The sequence below is a fragment of the Larus michahellis genome, chromosome 7 (assembly GCF_964199755.1).
Source record: "Larus michahellis chromosome 7, bLarMic1.1, whole genome shotgun sequence".
NCBI lineage: Eukaryota > Metazoa > Chordata > Aves > Charadriiformes > Laridae > Larus > Larus michahellis.
This window is the reverse complement of record NC_133902.1, coordinates 4045522-4070104: the sequence shown is the minus strand read 5'-3', so window position 1 is coordinate 4070104 and position 24583 is coordinate 4045522. Positions and strand designations below refer to the sequence as shown.

Genomic DNA, 24583 nt, shown 5'->3' with positions numbered 1-24583 from the left:
AGCAGGACACAGGTCGTTTTCTGTTGCGTCCCTCAGCAATGTACTGAAAATCAAACCTTCCCGTGGCTCCAGGAAGCACTTGTCAGGGAAGGAGCTACTGGACTTGCTGAGTGGCACTCTGGATACCGGCAGGAGGTGACGGTGGCTGGCCAGCCATAGGGACCCAGGTACACTGGCGTGAGCGGACCTCTCCACTGATGCAAAGTGGTCCATCTCAGCCCAGCATGGAGCTTGCTTCGTTTCCTTGTGTCTGGGAGAGACTCCAGCTTTCTGCTCCTCCTGAGCACCCTTGGACGGGCAGACGCAGCAGGGCTGGGAGCTGGGGCTGCTCCGGGGCCAGGCAGGGCGCAGCGGGCAGCCAGGGGACGCTGCTGGCTTTGCCGGGGGAGAACCAGCCCAACTTTTCCCCTGGCAAACATGCGCTTGGGAGAAGAGCCCAGCCCGTGGGCAGGGATGCTGCAGCTCTTTGAAGCCCATCTCCGCTACCTTAGGGAGCAGCTCTGCCCCTGGCTGATCCCAGGAAGCATCCCGTCCGGCGTCCCTCTGGATGCTGTAAATAAGCCGTTGCTGCTCTGCCGGATGCTCTCACGCCTGCTGGTGCCGTGCCTTCCCTTCCCACCCCCGGGGAGCCGGGCTCCCGACCCACCTGACGTGGCTGCCTCTGCAGACATATGGTCCCTTCTCTTTGTGTTTAGTTAAGTGTGGGAGGACTCGATGCTATAACTCCTGTAGCTTTTAAGCTATTGTTGTTGCTGATACAGCCCTGCGAGCAGACGTGGCAATTTTACAAGCGTGGCCCCATCCCTAGCAAAGGCAATTAGGATGCTATTCTGTTGTAGCTGGCGGGGGAGAGATCTCTAGCATCTGGAAGGAGCGGTCTGGAAAGGGCATCATCTAATGCAGAAGATGAAGACAAAGGCGTTTCGGAGGCAGGATGTGGGGAAAAGGGGGGCACGGCGAGCTCAGAGGGCAGAGTTGCAGCGGGAGCGGGGCTATGGATGCCCAGCAGCTCAGGGTGCAGGGCAGGAGCGAGCAGGAGGAGCAGGGATGCGCTGCTCTGGGCAGGGTACGGGGAGATGTATCGGCTGGGGTGAAGGTGAAGAGCGGGGTGCGCCGTGCTTGGGCAGGAGATGGTTGTTGTGGGTGAGGAGGATGAAAAGTCAGGCTGCGGAGCGGGGAAAAAACCCCAAGGTGTGATAACCACTGGAGCGCGATCCTGCAGAGGAGCGAGCAAAGGAGCTGGGGGCGACAGTTGGGACAGGAGTGGCACAGGGCTGTCAAGTGATCTTGAAGCTGCGGAGGAGGAGCGGAAGAGCTCGAGGGAGCCGGAGAGGGTGGCGAGGGCCACCACTGCCATGCGGTTTGGTGCGATTCACCCAGGGCGAGTCATGAGGCTGTTTCCAGTCACAGGGCTGGAGCTGCGTTTCGTGCTGCTGGCTCCTTCCTCCCTTGGCTTTTCCAGCATCTGATGTGACTGTTTGTTTGCTCGCAATGATTTCAGTTGTTTTCTATTTTAGCTTCTGACCCCGCGTGCCTGGGCTGGGGCAGGCAGGCACCGTTTGAAAGCCGCCACTTGGCGGCAACAACTGTTCGAGCCGCGGAGCAGCACCCATCTAACCCCTCTTTTCACACACTTGGGAGCTTCCCAAACATTAACCTTTGGATTAAAATTTTCCATGCTTGGTCTCTCCCCAGATGTGATGTCTGAGCTTTGGTTTGCGTTCATGTTTTTCATGTTTGCTGGATTTGTGTTATGGGAGAATGAAAGAAATACTTTTCCCATTTAAAAAAAAATAATAATTATAGTCTCCATGTATTTATTTATTTATTTATTTATTTATTCGGGGATTCACCAAAAATGGTTGAAGTTTGAAGCTGAACATAATGAAGTTGGCTGCAGCAAGCTCGTGTCGCAGGCTCTCGGGGAATGTGCCGCAGCTCCAGGTGCGCGGCGCAGTGGGTATCACCGGCGCAGCCCGCCCCGGGTACCTGCAGGCTCTGCCGGCAGAGCCAGGAGAGCCTTGGTGTGAGTCAGGCTGAGTAACTCCACATTTGGAGGAGGGCGGCTGTTTTTTTTTTTGTTTTTTAGCAAAAAAAAAAAAAAAGAGAAAAGAAAAAAAAGTTGTTTTTCAGGCTCCACATGCAGGATCGCCACGACGCGCCGGGGACGCGCGGGCTCCGGGCTGCGGTGAGTCAGGCGCAGGGCTTGCCGCGCTGTTTTCGCTCCTCTGCTCCACGTTGCGGGTCATGGCATTGCCAGGAGATGACGATGACGCGCCGTAGACCCGGCGGTATGGTCCCCCCAGGGTGGGAGCCTTGTGGCACGGATCCTGCCTCCAGGTCCCCGTGCAGCGCAGCTGTCCTGTGGCTCCCCTCGTTTCTTTTGTGTTTTCTTTTGGGAGGAGTTCTGCCTCGATTCGTGTGGCATCGGCCGGTGGCTGCGCCTTGTGCCGAAGCCGAACGCTCAGGTCCCACTCTTGACACCTCCTCGTCAACTTCAGGGCCACCTTGGACGCGTTCCAACCCTCTTGCATTTCCCTACATTGATTTTTTTTTTTCTTTTTTCTTTTTTCTTTTTTTTTTTTTTTTTTTTTTGCTGGCTGCGGCACCCCTTCTCTCTGCTCCAAGTCTGCGCGCTGCTCATCGGGTGGGGACCTGCGCTGCTCACACCAGCGCTTGTAATGTCTGGCCGGCAGCTCTGCCAGAGGCCAAAATTGGCTCTCGGTGCGCGGCTGGATCGCGAGGACAGTGTTAGATGGAGGGTGGAGTGAGCGAATACCCCTCTCTTCCTACTGTGCTTTCAGGAAATGTCTCTAATGCAGCTGTAAGTGTGAATGAAGTCAAAAGGATGGATCGGTGCCCCCGCTCCGGCCCACCCCACTTGTCGGGGCCCATCCAGAGTCCCCACCCTATTGTTCTGGTTCAGCTCCTCCGTTTCGGGGCAGGGGCCCTGCTCTGCGCTCAGCATCCCGCTCCCGGGAGGAGGAGCTCTGCAGAAAACAAAGACACAGCGAATAGTTTTCCTCTCCCTGACGGGTCGCCGTTCCAATTCCTCCTTCCCTTCCCTTCTCTTCCCTTCCCTAGGTGTGTTTGCAGCTCTGGGCCCGGCTGGAAGCGAGAGGCTGCAAGACTCGGGCCATTAATCATCTGCCAAAAGAGCTGAGTATTGGGTATAAGTAGCAGAGCTGTGCTCGCTGCTGCTGTGGAGGCAGAGCAGGATCCGCGCGGGCTGGAGCTCACATCCAGTGCATAAAGTCACCTCTTTGGTAAGGGAGCGTGTCTCGCTCGGAGCAGCCCCTCCTCGAAGAGGACATGGGCTCTCAGGCACAAGAACGTCATCGGGAGTCCCCTAAGTGGCAGCATTTCGCTGTAAAGCAAAATAACAGCGTTTGTCCCTCCCTGAAGTGGCTGCTGGAAGTGGTGTGAGCCGCTTCCCGCCCTGCCCCGAGCTGCCGGGAGCGCGCTGCCAGTGTGGTTCCTGCGGTGGGTGGAAATGCCAGTGTTGCTAATACCTCTGAGGCTGTGGTGTCGTAGCCGACAGAGCTGTGGTGGCATTTTTCTGGTGTTATTACATTGCCTTCTGTATCCCCACCCTCTGTTTTCAAGGGAATTTAGCGGCGGCCCCGACGGAGGAGCCAACGGTTGGAATAACTCCTCCCTGCACGCAGCAGTCCCGGCCCCGCTAAGCTGCCCTTTCACGTGGGCTTTGCCTGCCTGTTAGTTCAAAGCAAAGCTGTTTCTCTTTCAACTTCCAAAGTTGAGGGGAGCCAGAGTGCCCCCGAGCTCCCCAGCAGCGGCCGGGGCGGCGTGCGGAGCGGCAGCGGGGCAGCTTGGCGCTGACGTTGCTCAGTCTGGCTTCTGGTTTGCGGAGCGGAGGTTTCTCATCGCATTGCTCTGACTCAGGTAGCTCTTTCCTCTGATGTGGGCAGCCCTCGCTGCAGCTTTTGCCCCCCCGTCCCCCTCTCCCCCCCTCCACCTCGCCCCGGGGCACGCAATTGCTCTGTGGTTCCCAAGGGATGGTGAGACCTGCGGGAGAGTTCCCTGAGTGCCGTCGCGACCAGCCGCTGGCTTGGGTCCCTGGGGTGGTAAAAGCAGTATCTACCGCACCGCTACGTGTTACAAAGTTCCCCTAAAATCGGCGGGGCAAGGGTCCAATTCGTGTCCTAGACTAAAAAACCTGAAGGAAATGAAACACACACAACCCGACTCGAGCCGGCGCGCGGGCGTTAACTCAGGTTTCGGGCTGCCGCTGCCCGTAAGTCACCCACCTGGCTGGGTGTCAGCACAGGGACCCTCGGCTCTCTGCTCCCCATCCAGCTCCCGGCAATGGCAACGCCGAATTCCCTGCCCGTGGGGTGCTTAGGAGGGACCTTTTTCGGTGTTTATTTGATTGCCTTTTCCTGGCTGAACGGCCTTCCCTGAATTCGGTACCGTTCTGCCACCGAGACAAACCACCCTAACCACTTTCCCTAGAGCGGGATCCCAGTTCAGCAGCTCTGGATTGTCACCCTCTGAGAATTGCTTGTGTTTGAGGAAGCGAAAACACCCGTGGGGAGGTTGTGAGCAGCAGCCAGGTGGGAGCCGTGCTGCTCGAGGGCAGTTTTAGCGGTTCTCATTAAAACAGTCTGCCGGAGACTCAGAAATCCCGAGTTTCCTAAAAGAAGAGGAGAAAATTCCGCAGACTTTCATCCTAGTTCAAATATCCACCAGGGCAAGGAGCTGGGGGAGTTAAGAGTGGGATCTCAGATGACATTCTCCGAAAAGCAAGCTTAATAGGGTGCAAGGACGAAACGCTCAGCCCAGCGGCGGCTGTGCCCTCTACGAGGGCTTGGCCACCATCTGCCCCTCTCCCTTGCCCGCGCCGAGTAACGAAGGGCAGAGAGGGGGAATCGCGGGGTCTGCCCGAGGAGCCCCCTCGGCTTTTGAAGCCTCTGGCACCTCGGCGAGATATTTAAATGACAGACAGACATATAGGGATCTGTAAATACTCATTTGGTGCCAACTAAACCGCAAAGAAGATACAGCATTTGTGGTCCAAGGAAGTTTAAATATTTGTGGTCAAACTTAAAATTCGACATAAAACTCTCATCTGTGATGGAACGCGTCCAGGAACTGCATGGAGAACGTATAAGCTGTGTAAACTCACAGAAATGGCTTCCCGACCGGCTCTGCCAGGACCAGGCAGAGTATTCCAGCTCTTACCTCTCCTTTCCATCACGCTGCCGAGGTCAGAATTCAGGTTTGTGGGGGACGCAGCGGCCCGTTAACACCGCCGGGGGTGGAAGTCCACCATGCCACGGGTGTTACCAGCTGACGCGGTGGTTTCCTCGCTGCCTGTAGCAGAGGTCACGCTGGAAGGGTGGCTGGTGGACGGCGCGGGCAGGGCAGGTGGATGCTGGAAGGGTGAGCTCTGGTTTGAACCATTTTTTGCTATTTTTGCACGGGAGATCCATATCCCCGCTCGCCCGTTCCTGTGTTGTGACTCTTTTCCTTCCACCACCCAACTTCCCACCCTCTCAGCCCTCTGCTACCGAAGACGCTGGTGTCTTGTCCCGTGGGACAGGAATCATCGAGTTGCTCTGTGGGTCAGATCACGGGGCGGTTGTCTCCATGGTGAAGTCCTTGCGAAAGAGCTCCTGGAGTCGGTGAGGGCAAAGCGCCTGCTCTGCCCGGCTTGGGTGCACGATGCCTTCATCTGCTGGGAGAGCACCGGGGCGAAGGGTGGGTGTAGGGTCCAGAGGGGCTGAGCTGAATCATAGAATCATAGGGTTGGAAGGGCCCTCTGGAGATCACCCAGTCCAACCCCCTGCCAGAGCAGGGTCACCCAGAGCAGGTGCCACAGGAACGCGTCCAGGCGGGTTTGGGATGTCTCCAGGGACAGAGACTCCCCCACCTCTCTGGGCAGCCTGTGCCAGGGCTCTGCCACCCTCAGGGTAAAGAAGTTCCTCCTCATGTTGAGATGGAACTTCCTATGGTCAAGTTTGTGCCCGTTACCCCTTGTCCTGTCCCCGGGCACCACTGAAAAGAGCCTGGCCCCATCCTCCTGACACCCCCCCTTTCAGTATTTATAAGCGTTGATAAGATACCCCCTCAGCCGTCTTTTTTCCAGACTGAAGAGACCCAAACCCCTCAGCCTTTCTCCATCAGAGAGGTGTTCCAGTCCCCTCAGCATCTCGGTAGCCCTCTGCTGTCCCCTCTCCAGCAGTTCCCTGGCCTTCTTCAACCGGGGAGCCCAGAACTGGACACAGCGCTCCAGATGCGGCCTCACCAGGGCAGGGCAGAGGGGGAGGATGACCTCCATTCACCTGCTGGCCACACTCTTCTTGATGCACACTCTTCTTGATGCACTCTTCTTGAACCTCCCCGTAGCATCGGTGTGCTGGGGACGGACACCCTCGGCAGGAATTGTGCGTCTTTAGGGATTCCTAAATTCCTGGCGAGGCCAGCTTCCTCCTGCCGCCGCTCGGGAGGCACTTTCTGAAATGGGGAGGTTGCCGGATAACAGCAGCGTTTTCCCCACGGCGTGGGCAGCCTGTGCTTGGCTCCTGCCTTTTTTTATTTTCCACGTACCCTGCAAAAAAAGAGCTCTGCCTGTTGCAAGAGCACACTGAGATTCGCAGTCGAGATGTTGGATTGAACGTTCATCGGCCGCATTTCCCAAATTCCAGGAGAGACAGATCCCAACCCTGGCACGGGAACAGCTTCTCCGGTCACCAGCACGGCGCGGCCCCACGAGCAGATGTTCCCGAAAAATGCCAGGGCTGGAGAGGTGCGGGGATGGACAGGCCTCGTCCCCAACACCGGCATCCCCGGAGCGGTGGCCTCAGAGGAAGGGCAGCGTGTGTCTGCCGGGAGCGGAGCGGTCCCCTTTCCCTTACTAAGCAATCCTCCCTTCCTCCACCAAAGAGCCTGCTAACCACTTTCTTATCTTCCTTAACTCTGCAAAACAATCTCTGGCAAGGCAGGCATCCTCCGAAATGGCAGAGGAAATAAATTCCCCCAGTCCCTGAAAAGGAAAAGACCGGAGGCTCCTGCAGCAGGGAGAAGAGCCCGTGCCCTGCGAAAGCTGACGGTGGTGCCATGTTGGCTTCGCTGAGGATACGGATCTTGCCTTCCTCCTTCCCCAGCCTGGGACCGCGGGTTTGGGGCAGGCTTTCAGGGTCCCTAGTTAGTGTTCCTGTAGGATCTGCAAGGGAGGAGCAGAGCGGGCTCCCTCAGGCGTGTCTTGGCTTTACTCTGTGGCTTGAATTTTGCTCTTTTTTTCCCCCCTGGGAAATGTGGGGATGTGCTGGGAGCTGGGGTGGGAGAGTGGGGCATCGAGATGGCTATAACAGGGAGTCCCTGGCTGTGATTTGCTGTCTCTCCCAGAGTCCTCTGCCTCTTTCAAAGCCGTGATTTTTTAGCTCCTTGTTCTCCCGACAAACAAGTGGTGCTGTGCTCACGGCTTCACCTCGGAGAGCAGAAACTCTCCAGGTATTTCACAGCTGCGGGGGTGGGTTTGCCCAGTGCCCGGGGCACGTGGCCGCAGGGACTGGAGGGAAATGCTTTCTCGGATGGAAATTCCTGCGGCATCTTAGCGGAGGCAACGTTTTGCAATGTGGGGAAGCCCATGGCTCTTGCTGAGCTGTTGGCAGCGTTGCCTGAGGACACAATGAGAACCAGGCAGGAGCCACGCTCACAAACCAGATGAAACATCTCCATCGCTCTGTGGAGACCTCCTGAACCCCATTGTCTTCTCTGGGACTTCTCACCCAGACTAAAGTCAGGCTTTTCACTCATTTTACTGCTGACCAGTAGGAATGGGCTGGTGGGGGTAAAATTAAATAAGCCGCCCACCCGCCTCCTGCCTACGAGGTTGTGGATGCAGCCTGGAGCCACCTACTCCCAACTGCAAATGCTGCTGCTCACTGGAGAGACGAACTGACAAAAAGGTTCTTCAGCGCTTTTAACATCAGGGCAAGTCTTGCCAAGCATCAACGAAAGCCAAAAGCTTGGTTTGGAAACCATCAGAAACTTTCCTCTCTGGGCTGTGTAGCTCCTCACGCTTCAGAGGAGCAGTTGGTCCTCAGCTGGCTGTTCCAGCCACACCTCTGGATTTGTCCTGGGCGCAGGAGCTCAAGAGGGGTCTGGAGGATGACTTTCCATCCAGACCATCTGCTTCAGGTGACTTTGGTGCTGACTCTTCCACATAAGTCACAAAAGGTTCCTGCAGCACCCTCAGATGTATCTTGGGGTGGACAAACAGCTTTCCCTGTGGTAAGCTGTCACCAAGGAAGAGAAGAGCTGAGAGGAGTTGACTGCGTTGAGGGTCTGGAGAAGCTGTGAGATGTTTTGTAGGCCAGTGCCAGGCTGTGCACAAGAGGGTTTGAGGGACGTAGGCTGGGACCTGTGGCAGCGTGGGGTTGCCATACGGAGTTTTAAGTCTCTTCTGGCCTAGACCAGTAAAAATTCAGTCTGTATTCCTGCCCCACAGCCACTAGGTGCCAGTCAGGGAGAGAGAACTGGCCCCTGGCAGACACAGCTCTGGGGAGGGCTGCTCCCTCGGTGTGCTGGTGCGGGGATCCCCTCCTCTGGGGAGGGCTTGCTGAGAGCAGGCTCCAAGCCCCAGCATTGCTCACAGCTTCCCCCGCGTCGCTGGGTGCCACCCTCACGTCCTACAGCTGCCAGCGGTGACGGGTACCACTGCTTTGAGTGCGGTTTGAGGACCTTCATGGTAGGAATCCGTGCAGGCCACTCGAGGCTTCTTCTCATGTCTGACACCAAAAATAGGATGACTCAGCTCGGATCTATCGCTTCGCACCTTTATAGCACCCGTGCGTCTTCTCTGCGTTACTGCGTGGGACGCGCAAGGCTGGGCTGAGCCCGGCAAACCCTCGTGATGGTGGGCAGTTGGCCCCCTATCCATGCTCCTTTCCAGTTCTAAAGGCCAGCCGTGGCTGAGCTACGTGGCCGGGGCTGGAAAGACGGAGGCGTTGGCCTCGCCAAGAGCACATCTGCTCCGATGACTCGCCTGAGACCGTGTGCCCCAGTGCAGAGGCTGGAGCCGTGCCTCTGCAAGGCTCAGGGTGTTGGGAGGGAGCGTTGGCTAAGACGTGGCCTACGCTTTCGCTTTAGGGAGCCTCTGCTTTGCTGAGAAAGTGGTTCTCCAGCAGTAGCCGTGGGGAAGAGCGACCAGGGTGGTTCTTGTGAGCTCCTCTGTCTTCCCTGGGCATTTTCTGCACCTCTCCGCTGTGATGGAGCATCCGATACGGATGCGGTGGATCCTTTCCCACGTGTGCTCTCTGCTTTGTGCCAGGCCCTGCCGGCACCGGCACCGGCTCCTGCAGAGCCAGAGCAGCAGCGAGGTGTGTCGGAGCCAGTGGTGTCGTGGTTTGGACCCCGTTGCAGCCACAGCGGCTCTCTCGGGTCACGCACAGAGGCGCAGGCGTGTGGGAGCCGCGTCCACCGAGCCTGCTTGTGGGATCAGTCGAAATCAGAAGTTTCTCTGAGAGAAGCTGTGGCTGAAGTCAGCCCTCAGCTGCAGAAACCGGGGCTGCGATCCAGCTGCGAGCGCTGCTGCCCAGCCGTGACGGACGCTTTGGTCCTCCATACCCAGGTGGCCAAACACTCTATTTGGGGCTGTGGCAAGAGCGAGGGGCTCCTGGGGCCGCATCCTGGCCTGGGAAGGAGCCCGGAGAAGTTGGGTTGTGATGGTAAGTCCGGGGTTAAACCCAGCCCAGCTTTTCTGTGAGCCTGTGAGATGAAAACCCAGAAGGGATGAGACCAAAGCCGGTGCTTTCCTCGGAGCTCCTCCTCCGAGCTGGCTCCCCGGGGACGGGAGGAGGCGGCACAGGGCACCGGGAGGCATTTAGCCATGGCCTGCCTGCATGTTTGAGCAGGGTCAGCGCAAATGTTTCAGCTGGGCCGTGTAGACGCTGCGTGGTTTAGATTGTTTGGGGCTCGCTTGGTTTTTCGGCATCGTTCGGCTACTTCAGCTAAGCCATGTTTAAACCGAATGTGGCAAAAACAGCGTTATTCCCCACGCTGGATCGTGCTGGAGCTTGGCTCTGAGTCTCAGTCCTATCCCGTTCCCATCTCCGAATCTGGGATGGGATCTCTCCGTGCTATGACTCAAACTTCTCATGTCCTTTTCCCCTTCAGAATCCAGCTGTCAGGATGTGTCTCCCCCTCGCACACAGGAATGCGGAGCCGGCGATGGCAGCCCCGTCCTCCAAGCAAACTCTTCTCCAAAGCCGCTGCCTCCCGTTTGCTTGCGGAGTCTAAGGTTTTGCTGAGAGAGAAGTTGCCGGAGGGGGCTGCGTGGGGCAGCCCTCTCCAGACCAGTTCCCCCCCTCCCCGGGATGTGGCAGGTCCCCGCGGCCGAGCGGGGCTCCCCTGGCCAGCTGGCTTGGCTGCCGGAGGCTTTTTGGACTAGCTGAAGGAGTCTGCATTCCTGCCTCCCAGTTATTTGCTCTTTAGGACGCTGCGTAAAATTAACAAGTTGTAAAAGTTGATTGAAGGCGGCGGTGGGTGTGACAGCCGTTCGCTTAGCTGCGGGAGAGCCGTGTGCGGAGCAGCGGGGCTGGCCTGGGGGGCAGAGGGGCTGCCCCCCGCCGGCTCCAGGCGCGACTCTGACCCAAAGCGAGAGCGTGGCTGGTTTCTGGTGGTGTCACCCCGCCAGCACCAGGTGCACGTGTCCCCTCCGGGCACAGCGCTCGCAGATCTCGGAGCGAGTCCCTTCCATCGCCTTAAATCTCCCGGAGGACACGTGCTGGCATCGGGGCTACGTGTCCTTGGGGCCAGGTGCCAGCCACCTTGCGTGGGAATCTTCTGCCCTCCTCGTGGTAGAGAGCAGCACACGGCCCTCGGGGAAGCCCTTCCCTTCAGCCTGTTTTATCTGAAAAATACAGCTGAGGCCATAGAGGGGATCAGCTTCGTTAGATCTGGGGACCCCTCGTTACCCCTCGTTAGACCTGGGGAGCCTGCTCGCCGCTGGCAGGAGGTGACACACGCAGGGCGCCGGTGGCACTGGCGCTGCAAAGTGGCTTTGAAAATACAACAGCTGGTACGGTTAATGCGCAGCCCGGTGGGTCTCTACAGGCGGTTAGTGCGTGTTAATGTGTGTCCTGCTGGGTCTTACTCAATGATTAGTATGATAATGTATGACCCGTGAATTATCAGTCGAAGCGCTAATGAGCCTCGTCAGCGTGCCCGCCGGTGGGTGGCTGGTGCTGGGAGCTGGTGGTTAGCCTGTCTTGATGTCGCAGGAGATTAGAAATCGTCTAATCTGTCGTCTCTGGGCCTGATGAAATCAGGCTGGCGATCGGGGCCGCTGCAGCCGAAGCCACCTCTGCCCCACGCCTGGTCCCCAGCCACGTGTCCCCCAGAGGCACCGCGGTGGCGAGGGGCTCGGCGATGCCTCGGTCGCTCGCGCCTCTGGGGAACTGAGCCCAGGTCATGGACGGGGGCACCAGACCACTTCAGCAATTCTCAGTTTCAGTTTTCCTTTGAGAGCGGCTGCGTGCGTGTCAGGCCTATTTTAATACCCAGCGATGACTTGAAGCCAGGCTTTCGGTTCCTGCTGTCTCACTGCACGCTCGGCGGGGGGAGGGCGCGCGGGGTGGCTGTATTCCCCGACGGGGCCGGGGTGTCTGCTGCCGCATCGCCAAATACATCGACAACGCTGTCATTTTGTACTTGACCAGTTCCTTCGGGAAGGGTGGGCACGGCTCCCGGTGTCCTCACCGTGCTCCGGTCCAGCGGCGAGGAACCGCCACGTGAGCCGGCGAGCATCTTCATGGCCGTCCCCACCGCCCCGGGTATCCCGGCGCTGCTGCGGGCACTCGCGTTTCCACTCCGAAACAGGAAGTTTCTGACAAAAGCGGGTTGCTCTGCGGCACGCAAGGTTCGAGAGAGACCTGGGTGCCAGTCACAGGTCACTTCTTTCCCAGCATCTCGGAGGCTGGGCTGCCCCGCGGCAGGGCCAGCCTGGCTGCCGGCAGCCTGGGGCTCTGCCGCGTCCTCCTCGAGCCGGGCTGCACGTGACGGGGATGCGCAGAGCATTTGCTCCTTCCCTGTTTTTCATTCATGTGGGCTGGAAAAATGTGTTCATGAGACGAGTTGCTGTGGCATTATGTCATGGGCCTTCAGTTGGGCTCTTTTCTCCCCGGCAGATGAGATGAATTTAAGCTTCGGGCTGTGCTGGCTTGGCAGGAAATCTGGTGTTTCCTACATTCTGCAGGGGAGGAAGGAGTGAACCCACCTGCCCTTGTCCCCAGCCCCGGCCATGGGTGAAAGGACCCTCTTCTGCAATACGCCTGATCATTCCCAATCCAGGAGGCTCTGACAGTGAGATTGAAGCCTTTGCTGTGCAGAGATGGCTGCGCTGCAGCTGTGTCAGCGCCCAGCCCTTCATGCATATACAAAAAGAAAACCTCATGGGTTGTAAACTAGATGCGATGGCTTTTATTTCGAGAGGTGGCTTGAGAAATCCCTCGGGAATGGTGTCAGGATGGGGTGCCCGTCTCTTCCCCACCTAGCTAGGCAGTTCCTGCGTCCCCTTCGCCGCATCCTGGCATCCCACGGCACGTGGCTGCTGGTGGCGGGGCTCGACCCCCAGAGCTGCCATGGGCACATGGTGTTTCCCTCGCCCGGCAGCCTGGGCACAAGGAAACTGCAGATACCGGGACTGGAAAATCCCCGGGCTTAAGTCACCCCGTGTGAGTCAGGCCGGGTCTCCGCGGCGTTTGCCCGTTGAGCTGGGGATGAAGCAGGCGGTGAGGTTTCCACCACTTCCCCCAAGGCCTTGGGCAGCCGGAGCGCTCAGGAGGGATGTTTCCCATGACAGCCATTCCCGCTTTGCTCTTGTTCTCTTTCCTTCTGACTTTTCCCTGCACAGAATCGTTCCTAAAGGAGAGCCAGGAGGATGGAAATGTTCCTGCAGTGACACTTGCCGGGATTGCTCCTGGCTGGATGTCCCGAGCAGCAAAGGGCTGTCCCAGGAAAGGGGGTCCCCAGCAGCCTGACCTGCTCCTGGGGCTGCTGAGTCTGCGTCACCTTGTCCTTTGCTCACCTCTGTCCCGCAGGACATGTTTTTTAGGGGCAGAATCGGTGGTTACGGGTCCCTTGCTCCCTGAAATATTACATTCTTGAGATCACCCTGCTCACACCATCTCTCCGCAGCAGCGACTGCCTTCCGAGGGGAGGAAGGGGCATCTCCTCCCCCTCCGCCTCTCACTGCAGGTACAGGGGGACGTGGGGTCCCAGGGGGGGCAGCTCCAAAAGGAGGTGGCCCTGGCTACCGGTGCATGAGGGTGCCTTGCTCAGGCAGTAGCCGGGGTGGGAGGTTGGAGGTCAGAGGAGGGTCAGGTTTTTGACACGCACTACAGCGACACGGTGGTTAAAATTAGCCCGCAGAGAGGAAACTGGCAACGTTGTGGAAGAGCAGAAGTTTCCTCTCACGGCAGCAGCCTGGTGCAGCAGCGGCGGCTGCCAGCCCTCCGCTCCCCCCTATCCGGGCCACGCTCTGCCGCCGGCACGGCACGGTGAGGAGCCGGTCTGCGCAGAGCCGGGGCGTTGCGGCGTTGGTATGGCATGGCGTGAGCGTGCAGGGACCGTCCCTGGCGGCGAGGCGCCTGGTTGAGTCACCGGCGTGGGGTCTGGCCCCCTCCCTGGCTGCAGGATGCCGGACCGGGAAGCGCAACAGGAACCTTTGTGGGATGGGGGGTCTCCGAGGCTGCTTTGCTCTGTACGAGCAGAGCAAAACCAGAGTGGTTTGGGAGGGCAGGAGGAACTCGAGCATCAACGTGGTCTTTGGCTCTGTAACACTGACTTTCTCCCTGTAAATCTGCTGCTCCCGGGGGTGACGCCAGTCAGCGGGAAGCACCAGGGGAGAACGTTGCAGGTGCGAGGGGACGAGGTCTGAGCTGACGCCGGTCATGATGGAGGCGCCGGCAAAGGCTGTGCCACGCGAGACACGGCCACAGAGGCACCGGGCTCTGGAAACTCCATTTGAGAGCCTCATAAATTGGATAATTAGCCAAGCTATTAAGTTTCCTTCTGGCCAGATCCATCCCAGCCTCCCTGACGGGGCTCCCCAGTTGGTCCATGAGATGGGCCCGTGGGATGTGGTTGGGCTGGAGACAAGGAGGGGCTCGGCTTGTCTCAAATGCCCGTTCTCGCACCTGCATCCCTTTGAGGCGGGGGGGAAGGAATCTGGTGATGGAGCCAAAACGAAACGGTAAGGACAGGCCACATCATTCATCTCTCACGTTTCAGCAGGACTTGCCCCCATTTGGTGGGGCAGGGCAGGGGGCTGGCTGACCCCCGGCATCCCCACGACCCAGGGGTGCGGGGAGGGGACAGACCACGCCGTGGATCGGTGCTGGGTGTGCTGACTTCTCCCGCCTCCATTCCCCTGGGGACAGCGGGCTATGAGGCACGAACAACCCCCTTCCATCCCTGTTTAGAAGAAGAGGGGCACCCCGCACATCCTCGCTGCCTGCGTCCCGCCGGGCCTTCTAACCCCCAACGTTTCTCCCTGGCCGTTGCCCGTCCGCCTCCCCTTTGCACTGACTTTGTTTTCCTTTCCCTCTCCCCAACCCCCTCGTCCTCACCCCGTAGGTTATTGCAGCCGACTGCAAGAGGGTCACAGTTCTGAAGTATTTCCTGGAAGCCCTTTGTGGACAAGAAGAGCCTTTGCTGGCATTCAAGGGTGGAAAATATGTGTCAGTGGCACCCGTCCCAGACGCCATGGGAAAGGAAATGGGAAGCCAAGAGGGAAAACAACTGGAAGATCAGGTACCGTGCGGGAAGAGCGCGCTTCGGTGAAGGAAGAATCACCCCTGTGGGGCCCAGCCTCTGCCTGCCCTGCAGCTCCCGCTATTTATAGCCGGCGGAGCTGCGTGTGCGTTTTGGGGGGGCGGGGGGAGGTAAAGGAGGGGGGGGCGAATGGTGCACAGCCCTTGTCTCCCCCGAGTGTACTTCGCTCGTGCCCTTTCCTGCCAGTCCAGCCCGCCTCCCTCTATCTCGCGGCGCTGCTATGAGTTCCAGATGCTGCTTTTTCATACCCAAAGCCGGGGGGGGGCGGGGGGGGGAGCTTTAATAACGTGCAGCGCCACGGCCCCGGGAGAGGAGGTGGGCGAGGGGGGTGTCAGGGTTCAGCTTCAGGATCAAGTTTATAGCCGTGGAGCTCGTTGCGGCGGAGGCCTGAGCTCCAGCCTCCAGCACACGTACAGGAAGAGCTGACATTGGCGCCCCGTCCCTCCCCTGCCTCTCACATCCTGATGTGATTAAGGAATTCAACTCTTGTTTTTCTGCCCTTGCTTGTTCCTGTAGGCCTTGCTTCACTCCAGGCTCCATGTGTGTGTTTAAGGGCCCTGCCAGCCGCTCTGCAGGTTGACTCTTTTCTTCTGTTTAATCTTGCAGTTGGAAAGGCCAGGGAAACAGGAGAGAGGGGCAGAGGCGTCGGGAGCGGGGAGCTGGGTGGCCCCGACGCTGCCCAGGCTCAGCTCCGGGTCCCCTTCCTGTGCCGGGGCCGGGCGCCGCAGAGCCAGAGAGGGAATCGCCCCACATAGGAGACAGCACCTCGCCTCTGCAGGCGCTGGGCGGCCCATGGCACATGTCCCCATACGCCCCAGGGAGCTGACAGCCGGAGGAGCCTGTAGCAAGAAGGTGCTCAGCACCCTCCTCATCCCAGCAGCTGGCTCTGGCTGAGCAGGGGACAGATTTTAGGTGATTTTTTTGCCCCGGATCTCAAAGCAAAACCCCAGGCAGCAAGAGATGTCTCTAAAAGGTGGGAGACCAGGACCTTTGTCTTCTTCTAGAGAACATGCAGGAGGTTTTCAAGCTGACACCACCAAAGGCTTGTGATACGGGGGGGGGTTCTTCAGGTTCTAGCCAGTGTCACGACAGGGACGGTTCTGTTCTCTGGAGCACTCCTCTTGTTGGGTCAGTCCCTCCAATTTCTCCTATGAACAAACACAGTATGGAGGATAACTCCCTCCTGCCCCATCCCCACAGTCTCTGCTCAGCTGTGGGAACCTCTGTGTGAGCTCGTTGCGCAACCCTGGAGCTTCCTCCTTGGGCTTCCAGCTCGCCAGCGTGACCACTGCCAGGCTGGGCAAGCAGATCCCGACCCACCGCAGCAGATCTGCATCTGACACATGCTTTTCCCCGAGGTTGACCCTCTGGCAGCATCACCCCATCCCCTGTGGTCCAAGGCTGTCCTGGCAGAGGGAAGTGAGCCTGAGGGCTTCGTGTTCCTCCTTCCCATGGTTAAAAAGTCACAAGGAGCAGAGAGTACGTGGTTGTGTGGCCAGGCGGGCGTGCGGTCCGGGTGAAATGATTGAGTACACGACTCTGCAGTGCTGGGGTTGTTCTAAATTAAGACCGCGAGCTCCTGCCCAAGTCCCTCCTGCTGACACATGCCACAGCGGCCTGCACGGGGCAGGGAGCGTAGCGATGCTGTTATCCCTCCGGGGCATCCTGGTGTGCAGGATCCGTCCCCCGCAGCCCTCTGGGGGCTCAGAGCAGGTCTTTCTGCCCAGGTGCCACCTGAGAACTCGTCCCAGCCCCGTCACGACCCTTGGCTTTTGTGCAGAGAAGGGGAGATTAGTAATGGCAGGGCTTGGGACGGCCTGTGGTCGCTGCATTGGGGAACAAGGGGGTCTGGGTGAAACAAGGGGACTGTCAGCAGCGGTGGCAGAGCTGGGCTCCTGGGCAGTACGTGTGCAGGCAGCTTCTGGTGGGACTCCTGTTGAGGAACAGGGACTTGTGGTCTCACCTTTGGGCAGGGAGCCACTGCAGAGAGCAGCAAAGCTGTGTGAGGGGGAACTGGGTTGTGGCTGATCCCCAGTTGGACACCAGCCACCACCTCCCACCCTCCTGTGTCCCGGAGATTTGAGCGTGGCCTTCACCTGGGGTAGGAACAGCACGGCTCATTCTGGGGTCTCCAGTTCAGGCATACTGGGAAGGATCTGCAGACCTCCTGGTGGAGAGGGTCAGCCAGGGAAGGGTCTCTAGGAGAGGGTGAAGATGCAACGTGGTCCAAAAGTGCCTGGGTGGGCAGGAGGTTCAGCAAAGACAAGGTTCCTGGCCAGCAGAACCATGGCAAAGGCAGACTAGAAGTAGGATGCAAATGTTAACAGAGGAAGTAATTAACCGTTGAAATGACTGACCTCGAGACGCAGTGGATTCTCCATCATGTGGAGCTTTAAAGTCAAGATTGAACGTCTCCTTCTAAAACATCTGTTCCAGCCCAGCTGGAAGTTTTGGGGTGGGTGCAGGAATCTCTCTGGCCTACTCAGAGATCAAATCAGAGGAGAACGGCTCTTTGGTTCATGGATCCGAGTTCCCTGGCAAGATGATCAGCTCGTGTGCCTTGCCTCGGCTGAGGGAGCGGCGTTAGAGCAGCGCTGTACAGCCCCGGAGCAGGCAGGTGGGGAGAAAGAGCATTTGCTCCGAGGGATGTGCAGCCTTAACAGCTGGGCAAAGCAGAGAGACAGGGAAATACCCTGGTTTTACAGAACTGAAGCCTGTAAAACATCAGGGACTCACCCAAGGCTGTGGGAAGAGTTTTCCAAGGTGAGGAAGAGGGTTTGATTTTAGAACAGAGCTTTGAGCAGGGCTGCCCCTTCCCTGCCCCACTGCCTCCTGTCTCACCTTGTCATTTCCTGGATGTTGACTATTTATTTATTTTGCTTGTTTCTTTTGGATGTTTAGAAATAGTTGCTCATCAGCAAGCGGTGGTGGACCGTGCCTGGCGGGGGTTTGTCTTCTCGAAGGGGGAGAGCAGAACGAGCGCGGTCCCTGCCACCAGCATCCCTTACCATGATTTCTCTCCTTTTTTTTTTTTTCCCCCCCACTTTCTGCATTTCCCGGAAGAAGGAGGATGATGTGAGGATTGAGGCATTTGAAGATGATTCTGAAGCTGAAGGCAGCGGGGGAGAGATGGACATCAAGGAGCTCAGAGCCAAGAAGCAAGCCCTGGCCAGGAAAGTGGCTGAGCAGCAGCGTCGTCAAGACAAGATTCAGGTACGACGGGCTGTGCGGCTGCAGCGCCCGAGCTGGCTGAGGAGCTGCTTTGATTTTGAACACGGGCTGACCCTGCCTCACCGTGCCGATGGTGCTCAGCCATTTCCCTGCCACGCATCAGGACCAGCGGCCTCTCGGGATGTCCCGTAGCACCTTGAGCTTCCCGTGTGTAGGTGCCCTGTGCTGCTTCTGTGAAACCCAGCAGCAAGCTTAACTTTGCCTGCGGTGGAAGGGCCAAATCGGTGTTGCTGTCCCCCACCCAGGGTTAAATCTGCCCTCCCAGGCCCTGAGATGAATGTTTCGGGGACTCCTGGGACCCTCGTGAAGCCAGACACGGCTTCTCCATGGAGCTGCCAGCACACCCAGGAGCCCTGAGAGGGGAGCGCCTTAACTGGTGGCTGTAAGGCAGTGCCTGTCCCCCGGCCCGCGGCAGGGCCTCCATGGCAGCGGGTGCAGCAAGAAACGAGCTTTTCTGTGCAGCGGGGCACAGGCAGACAGGGGAGAGGGTGGGACGCGAACGGCCGAGTTCATGTTAGGAGCCAGCGGCAGGAAAAATAGCCTGCGAACGGCTGCTGCAGCCAGAGCGCTGCTTGCAAAGCGTTGCCATCGTTATGGGGACAAACAGGCGGGATACAGGTGATCCTGGCCTGATCCGAGCATGTTTCCCAGTGGGAGCTGGTGAAGTAAACTGGTTGGAGTGGGAGCAGACGCCTGGCGGTGCACGCTGTCGCTTTAAGAGCAATCTCACATGCATGGCTGTTGGCTGCCTCGCCGCTCGCAACCCCTCTTCCTCCAGCCTCGCAGCCCAGATGAGGATTTCTCAGCAGAGGAAAAATTCTCCCTGGCTCCCCTCCCCCTCACCTCCGCCCTCTCTAATGCCCAGGGCCCTTCACTTCCATAATTCTTCATTTTCCAGCCTTGAACGTAAGCCAGACACATCTGTCTGGCCATATGCGTGAACTCTGCAGTGTGTGCCGAGGTGGTTGTAAAACAGGGCTGCTGAAGGCCCTACTGGGAGAGCGTGCACATGTGTACCCTCCGGCTACTGGCGCCGGGCCCAGAACCACTGCGCTTCGCTTTTCCAAACCCACCCCAACCTTTCAGATTTCGCCTTTTTTCTTTTTTTTTTTTTTCTTTTTTCTTTTTCCTTCTTTTTTTGTTTTTTTTTTCCTTCTTTTCATTTGAATTTGGAGCAATTCATACCAAGGCGAAGAAGGTAGAAGTTGCGCCGGGAGGGAGGGGCCGCCCCCGCAAGCGAGTCCATTATTGTTGGCAGGTACCTGGGTCACATTAATACAAGGAGGAAGAAAGCGGCAGCGAACGAGTGAGAGATTGGAGAGATGGGCTGTAAATTAAAGCGGCCTGAAGCCTTCCAGCCTCCCAGGGTTGTTAAGCGGGAGGTGTAAGTAAATTCCCCACTTCCCACTGCCTTGTACAGACACAGCAAACAGGAACTGCACATGTTCGGGGAGGGCAGCGTGCGGCAGATCCCGGCCCCGGCGATTAGCCCAGCTGCAGCGGGGCCCCCCCGGGATGGCCGCTGCCCATTCTGCGGGGAGAGTGGGGGCTGCCTGATGTTGTCAGGGGCTTTCTCCCCCCGGCGTGCTCCTCCCTTCCTCCCCGGCCGTGCTGGGGCTGATGCTCGCAGGCGGAGAGAGGTCAAAATGAGGGTGTGGGCAGCTTCAGGGGCTGCACAGCTGAGAGCTGAGGTGCAGTTGGAGTCTGAAGGCGCGGGGTGGAGGAGAAGTCCTTGGGGCTTCGGTAAAGTCATCCAGCCTGTAGCTAGCTGGGAACAGCCTGGAGCAGAACATGTGTGCGGGCCCCGATCCTCTCCCTGCCCTGGTACTGACCACGCAGCCGGAGCCGGAGGAGCTGGGGTGGAAAGCGCTGCCTGGGGAACACAGGTCGGAGCCAGCTCGGCATCCACCCCCTCCGCTTTCCCCCCTCTCGGCCTGATGTCCTTGACCTTTCTGATCTTCTCAAGAGGTTTTGTGTTTCCTGGGACCTGGGGATCTTCTGCCTTCCCCGTTACAGCCCGTTTCTCTTGTTCAGTGCTCGCCTAGGGAGTTCACGCGTCGGCTGCTCTCTGAGTCCCCCTTTCATTATCCTGGGGACAAGCCACAGCGTCCACGTATTCACCTGAATCCAGCAGATGCGGCTCCTGCCTCAGCACAGCTGAGAGCCTCAGCTGCCCACGCACGGCTGTGTGGCTGTGCCAGGGTGCGGGGACTCGGGTCCGGAGAGCCCAGGTGCTGCGGCTGCCTCCCTTAGAGTCTGTGATGGCGTTTGCGGGGACCCAGGGTCAAAGCAGGGTTTGTGCGGGGCACAGCCTTCATCTCTTGGCCATCCGTTTTCTTTCTGTGCCCAAGGGGAGCGCAGTGTCATGGCCTCACCTGGGACTTGCAGGGTTGTGCTTCTCGCGGCTAAATTCACTGCCTTCTCCCCGGCAGGTTTTCTTGCACTGTCCCTGCCTCTGCCGGGCTCCCCGCCTCTTGCAGCCCCGCTCTGCTGCCGATGGAGATCATCCACCCGATGCTTGTCCCAAGTTCACTTCCCTGCGCTGCCTCAGCCGGCAGGGCGGCCCTGTGCGTCCTCATGGCAGCTCCCAAACCACAACCAGCGCTGGGGTGACATTTATAGCTCCAGGGGGATTTGGGCTTCACTGTGCTGCGTCGGTCCCTGCCCTGGCGGGGTGGCGCGAGCTGCTGGGGGAGCGTGGGTCCAGGCAGGGTAAATGGCAAACGGGGGTGGCCCTTGGCCAGCACCAGCTGCAGAGGGAACAGGAGAGCTCAGCGCCGTTCCCCTCCACGAGCTTGGACCCCAAAACCATCACTCAGAGTGGGGACAGATGGGCCAGAGCAGCGTTAAGTCGTAGTCTCTTGCGTCCCTGGGCAGCCCTGGTTGCGAGGAGGCAGCCCTTTGCTGCCTGGCCATGGGTTATGGGTTGGCTGCTGCTCCCTGGCTCCGCTGCCGGCCTGCCTCCATCCTCACCACTTGCCCAGGCTGGGACGGAGCCATGTCACAGGCTGGTGACAGCAGCGATGCGTCAGGGTGAGGTGGGAGACCAGGCACGTACCTGGCTGCTGCCTGTATATTTGGAGGGGCGCGAGGCCGGGCAGGCAGGTGGACAAGAGGGAGGTGGCAGTGGCACTGGCAGGGCAGGCAGCGTTCTCCGGCAGGGCTGTGTCCCCAGCCAGCGCCGGGTCCCGCCGCGCTCCCAGCCGCCCCCGCTGCTTGGCCAGGCCCTTGGTCCATGCTGTTCAGCGTCCCCTGTCCTTTGTGCCGCCGCTGTGCGCTGGGAGCGGTCGAGTTTCCTGACCGGTTGAAAACATCCCACCTGAAACATAACAGGCTCTTCCTCTGGATGCTGCTATTGTTTTGCTCAGCATTACAGAAGCAGCTTAACCGGGGCGGCCAATTATGACATGTCTTCCCAAAATAGCCGCTCTCCTGTCCCTTCTGAGCCCACGGAACGGCCGCCCCCTTAAGATGCAGCCGCTCCTTTGTGGCGGTAGTGTGAGTAAGTGGCTAAATATAGCCGTATCCCATTCACGCTCTCCTCGGCGCGCAGGAACAATGCCGCGGGTGCACACGCGCCGACACGCACCTGCCTGGGAGCGGGTGCCTGCTGGCTGCGGAAGACGCACACCCACCCATGGCGGCTCCGCCACGGCGGCGGCCCCGGTTTGCTACCAGGCACGGGGCACGTTTACTCCCGAGGAAGACGCTTGGAGACGAACCTTGGGAGGAGGAAGCTCCTCGAGCAGAGACTAGAGAGGCATTGTTCTCGGCCCTGGAAAATCCGACTCCGATCCCCGCGGAGCGCGCGGGGCTGGAAGGGGCAGCGGCGCCGGGTTTCGCCGCGGTTGGAGAGCGGGTCGGGGCAGGAGAGGTGGTGGCAGGATGGTGACGGCCCATCCGACCTGGCAGAGCGCTGTGACCCCGTGCAACCCATCCCAAAGGCAGAGGGGCACTTGTCTCTGCCAGCTTTCGGCTCCAGGCCTCGCCGCCAGCCTGGCAGCGTGGGCAGAGGAGCTCTGGGATCCGTGTGCGGAGCCTCGGGGGGGGGCCGATGGGGAGCCCCCTCCTCTTCTGCCCTTGTGGTGGAGACCCTCAGGTCTCCCCTCGCACTCTGCAGAAAGTAGTGCCCGGTGGCATGGCTCTCGGGGGACCGGTCCCCTGTCCACACTGGAAGCCCTCAGCCGGGCAGCGGCTTCCGGGGAATCCCCCAGGTGATCCCAGCTGATGGATGAGCTGGGAATTTGGGACTGTGTGTGCAGGAGTGTCTGATCTCAGTGCTGCCACCAGCTGGGGCAGCCGGGGGAGCCACCTCCGGCTCCGGCCCAGCTCCTGGGAGAAGCCCCCATGGCCGGAGCAGCGGGACGGGCAGGGGGGCTGCAGGTGGGAGCAGCTCGGACGGCCGCAACGTGTGGGTGCAGGAGGCAGGAAAAGGGGAGCTGCCTGGTCCCGGGTGGAGCAGGGACTCCCCCCAACCTCAGAGGTCCCCTGCCTCGTCTAGCACTGCAGGGTCGCTCAGCCATCGAGCCGTGCGGTGTGTTTAACCCCGTTAAGTCAAGGCTAAAATTCGTCCATCCTAAAGCGCTTGGGCCAGGGTGAAGCTATACCACCGCTGTTTTAACCGTGCCACTCTGCCCAAGGTCTTCTCCAAACCCCACCTCCCCACAGGGCACGCTGGCCACCATCTCCCTGTCCTCACAACGGGGAAACTGAGGCACAGTGCGACCAGCAGCTCGTTTCTGGCAGTGGCAGCGGCGCGGAAGCTGGGCTTCAGACACAGGCATCCCAATTCGCATCCCCACGCTCTCCTTCCTCCCCACGGGACCGTGCCCCATGGATCGGCAGAAGGGTTAATGCGGCGCTCGCCTCCCCGGTTCCCCGCACATGGGCTCCCTTTCATCTCTGGCCCGAGGCCAGCCAGCGTCCGCATGAATCACAGGCCACTCCTCTCCCCCCCGAAACCCCTTGGCCGGAGGCTTCTGCAGCCTTTTACTCACACAAACAAAAATAAATCTCGCTGCCGGCCTCTGAACTCTGCAAAGGCGAGTTTCCCTCTGGCTCCCCGAGCGGCCCGGAGCTGTGCGCGGGGACTTGGCACGCTCCCCGCCGACCTCGCTCTTTCACTCCCGGCGCATCCTGTGTCCTTCTCTCACCGGGCGGCCCGGCGAGCGGAATGGGACGTGACGGCCGGCACAAGCGTCGCTCGAGGCTGCCAGGAATCGGCCGGGTACGGCCTGCGAAAGCCGCTGGGGCAAATGCCACACACGAGGGTACTGCCCCCGCCCGCCGTCACCCCCGCGCCCCTCGGCCGGAGGGGTAGGTGAGCTTCCCACTCACGCTGAGCTCCTGAGGTCACCTGCACGGACCAGGACAAGCCCTGAGGTTAGGGAGCCGTATCGGGGTGCAGGTGTGGGTCCCCTCCTGCCACCAGCCCTTGGTCGCATAGGACTGTCGTCACCCGTCGGAGGCCACATGGTTTCACCCCCCTCTTCCTGCAAGTTCGGGGCCATCGGCCCCTTTGGCCACCACACAAGGGGCGTGCTGCTTCGCTCTGGGTCTCTGTGTCGGCCAGCGGCGCCCTTCTGCGTCTCCCCATGGCAGGTGGAGCTCAGCAGGGCCTGGTGCCTCCCAGGGACGAGCATCTCCTCCTGCACCCTCAGACCCCGGGCAGAAACCCCAAGTCCCTCTCTCCTCACAGCGAGGAGGTGCCGGGTTTGCCAACAGTGGGTCCCTGTGCCGCCGGGGAGCGCCTGCACCTCCTTGGGGGGAGGCAGAGCGCAGGCAGCGGTGGCACCCAGCATGTGGCTGGCTGTACAGGGATGCTGGTGCCATTGTAGCTGTCCCTGCGGGATGCGGGGCCGCGCGTCCTCGCGCTCTCGTGCCAGCTCAGTGCTGCCATGCAGCAGATGGGACCTGGCGCCCTCCCCGCTCTGCCCATCTCCCCTCGGGGTCGACGGAGGAGCTTCGGCCCCCCCGGATCGATGCTGCCAGGAGGCGGGTGGGAGGCACGTGGTGAGGTTATGGTTGCTGCCTTGCCTGGAGACACTTGTGGGAGGTGGCAGCATCAAGCCGCCTTGATTTAAAGCCAGATGACAACACTTGGAAATGGATTAAAAACTACTTCTTTTCCATGGCCACTGCTGGCCCGTGCAGCTCGGCGTTCCAGGGTGCCTCCGAGGCTTTGGCATGACTGCGGCAGGGTTCGGCTCCTCACCCCAGGCAGGGGGAGCTCCCCGTAACGTTGGGCAGAACAGGGTCAGTGGTCGCCTCCTGTCCCCGGGGCGCATCTTGTGGGTGCGAGCCCGGTCTCACAAGGGTTTCCATGGTGGATGTGTTCCACAGCAGTGCTGCTGTGCTCCGTGGGTGACCGGTTCCTATTAGAGGCAACAAACATCAGTGAGTCCAGGGAAGCTATTTTTAAGCAGAGGAAGCACTAGAATAGCATCCTGAGTTTTTTAAGCCTGTGACTTACTAAAGAGCCCCAGTCCTTCGATAGCGTCGAAAGTAATATGTGAGCTCTCGGGTTCCATTTTGGCAACTGGCATTGTCCGGA

General features: G+C 59.5%; 1 protein-coding gene across 2 annotated transcripts in view; it reads left to right on the top strand.

Moving 5' to 3' along the window:
• The window catches only part of SMG6 (SMG6 nonsense mediated mRNA decay factor), a 117561-nt gene that overhangs the window by 84123 nt on the left and 8855 nt on the right, over nucleotides 1–24583 (top strand). The window contains exons 14-15 of one of the 2 annotated variants that reach the window (XM_074593602.1): nucleotides 14602–14778; nucleotides 17866–18012. In XM_074593602.1, coding sequence (XP_074449703.1) covers nucleotides 14602–14778; nucleotides 17866–18012 — 324 coding nt within the window. Of the gene's footprint in view, nucleotides 1–14601; nucleotides 14779–17862; nucleotides 18013–24583 lie in introns of both variants that reach the window. The other variant, XM_074593601.1, reaches the window with a different exon arrangement.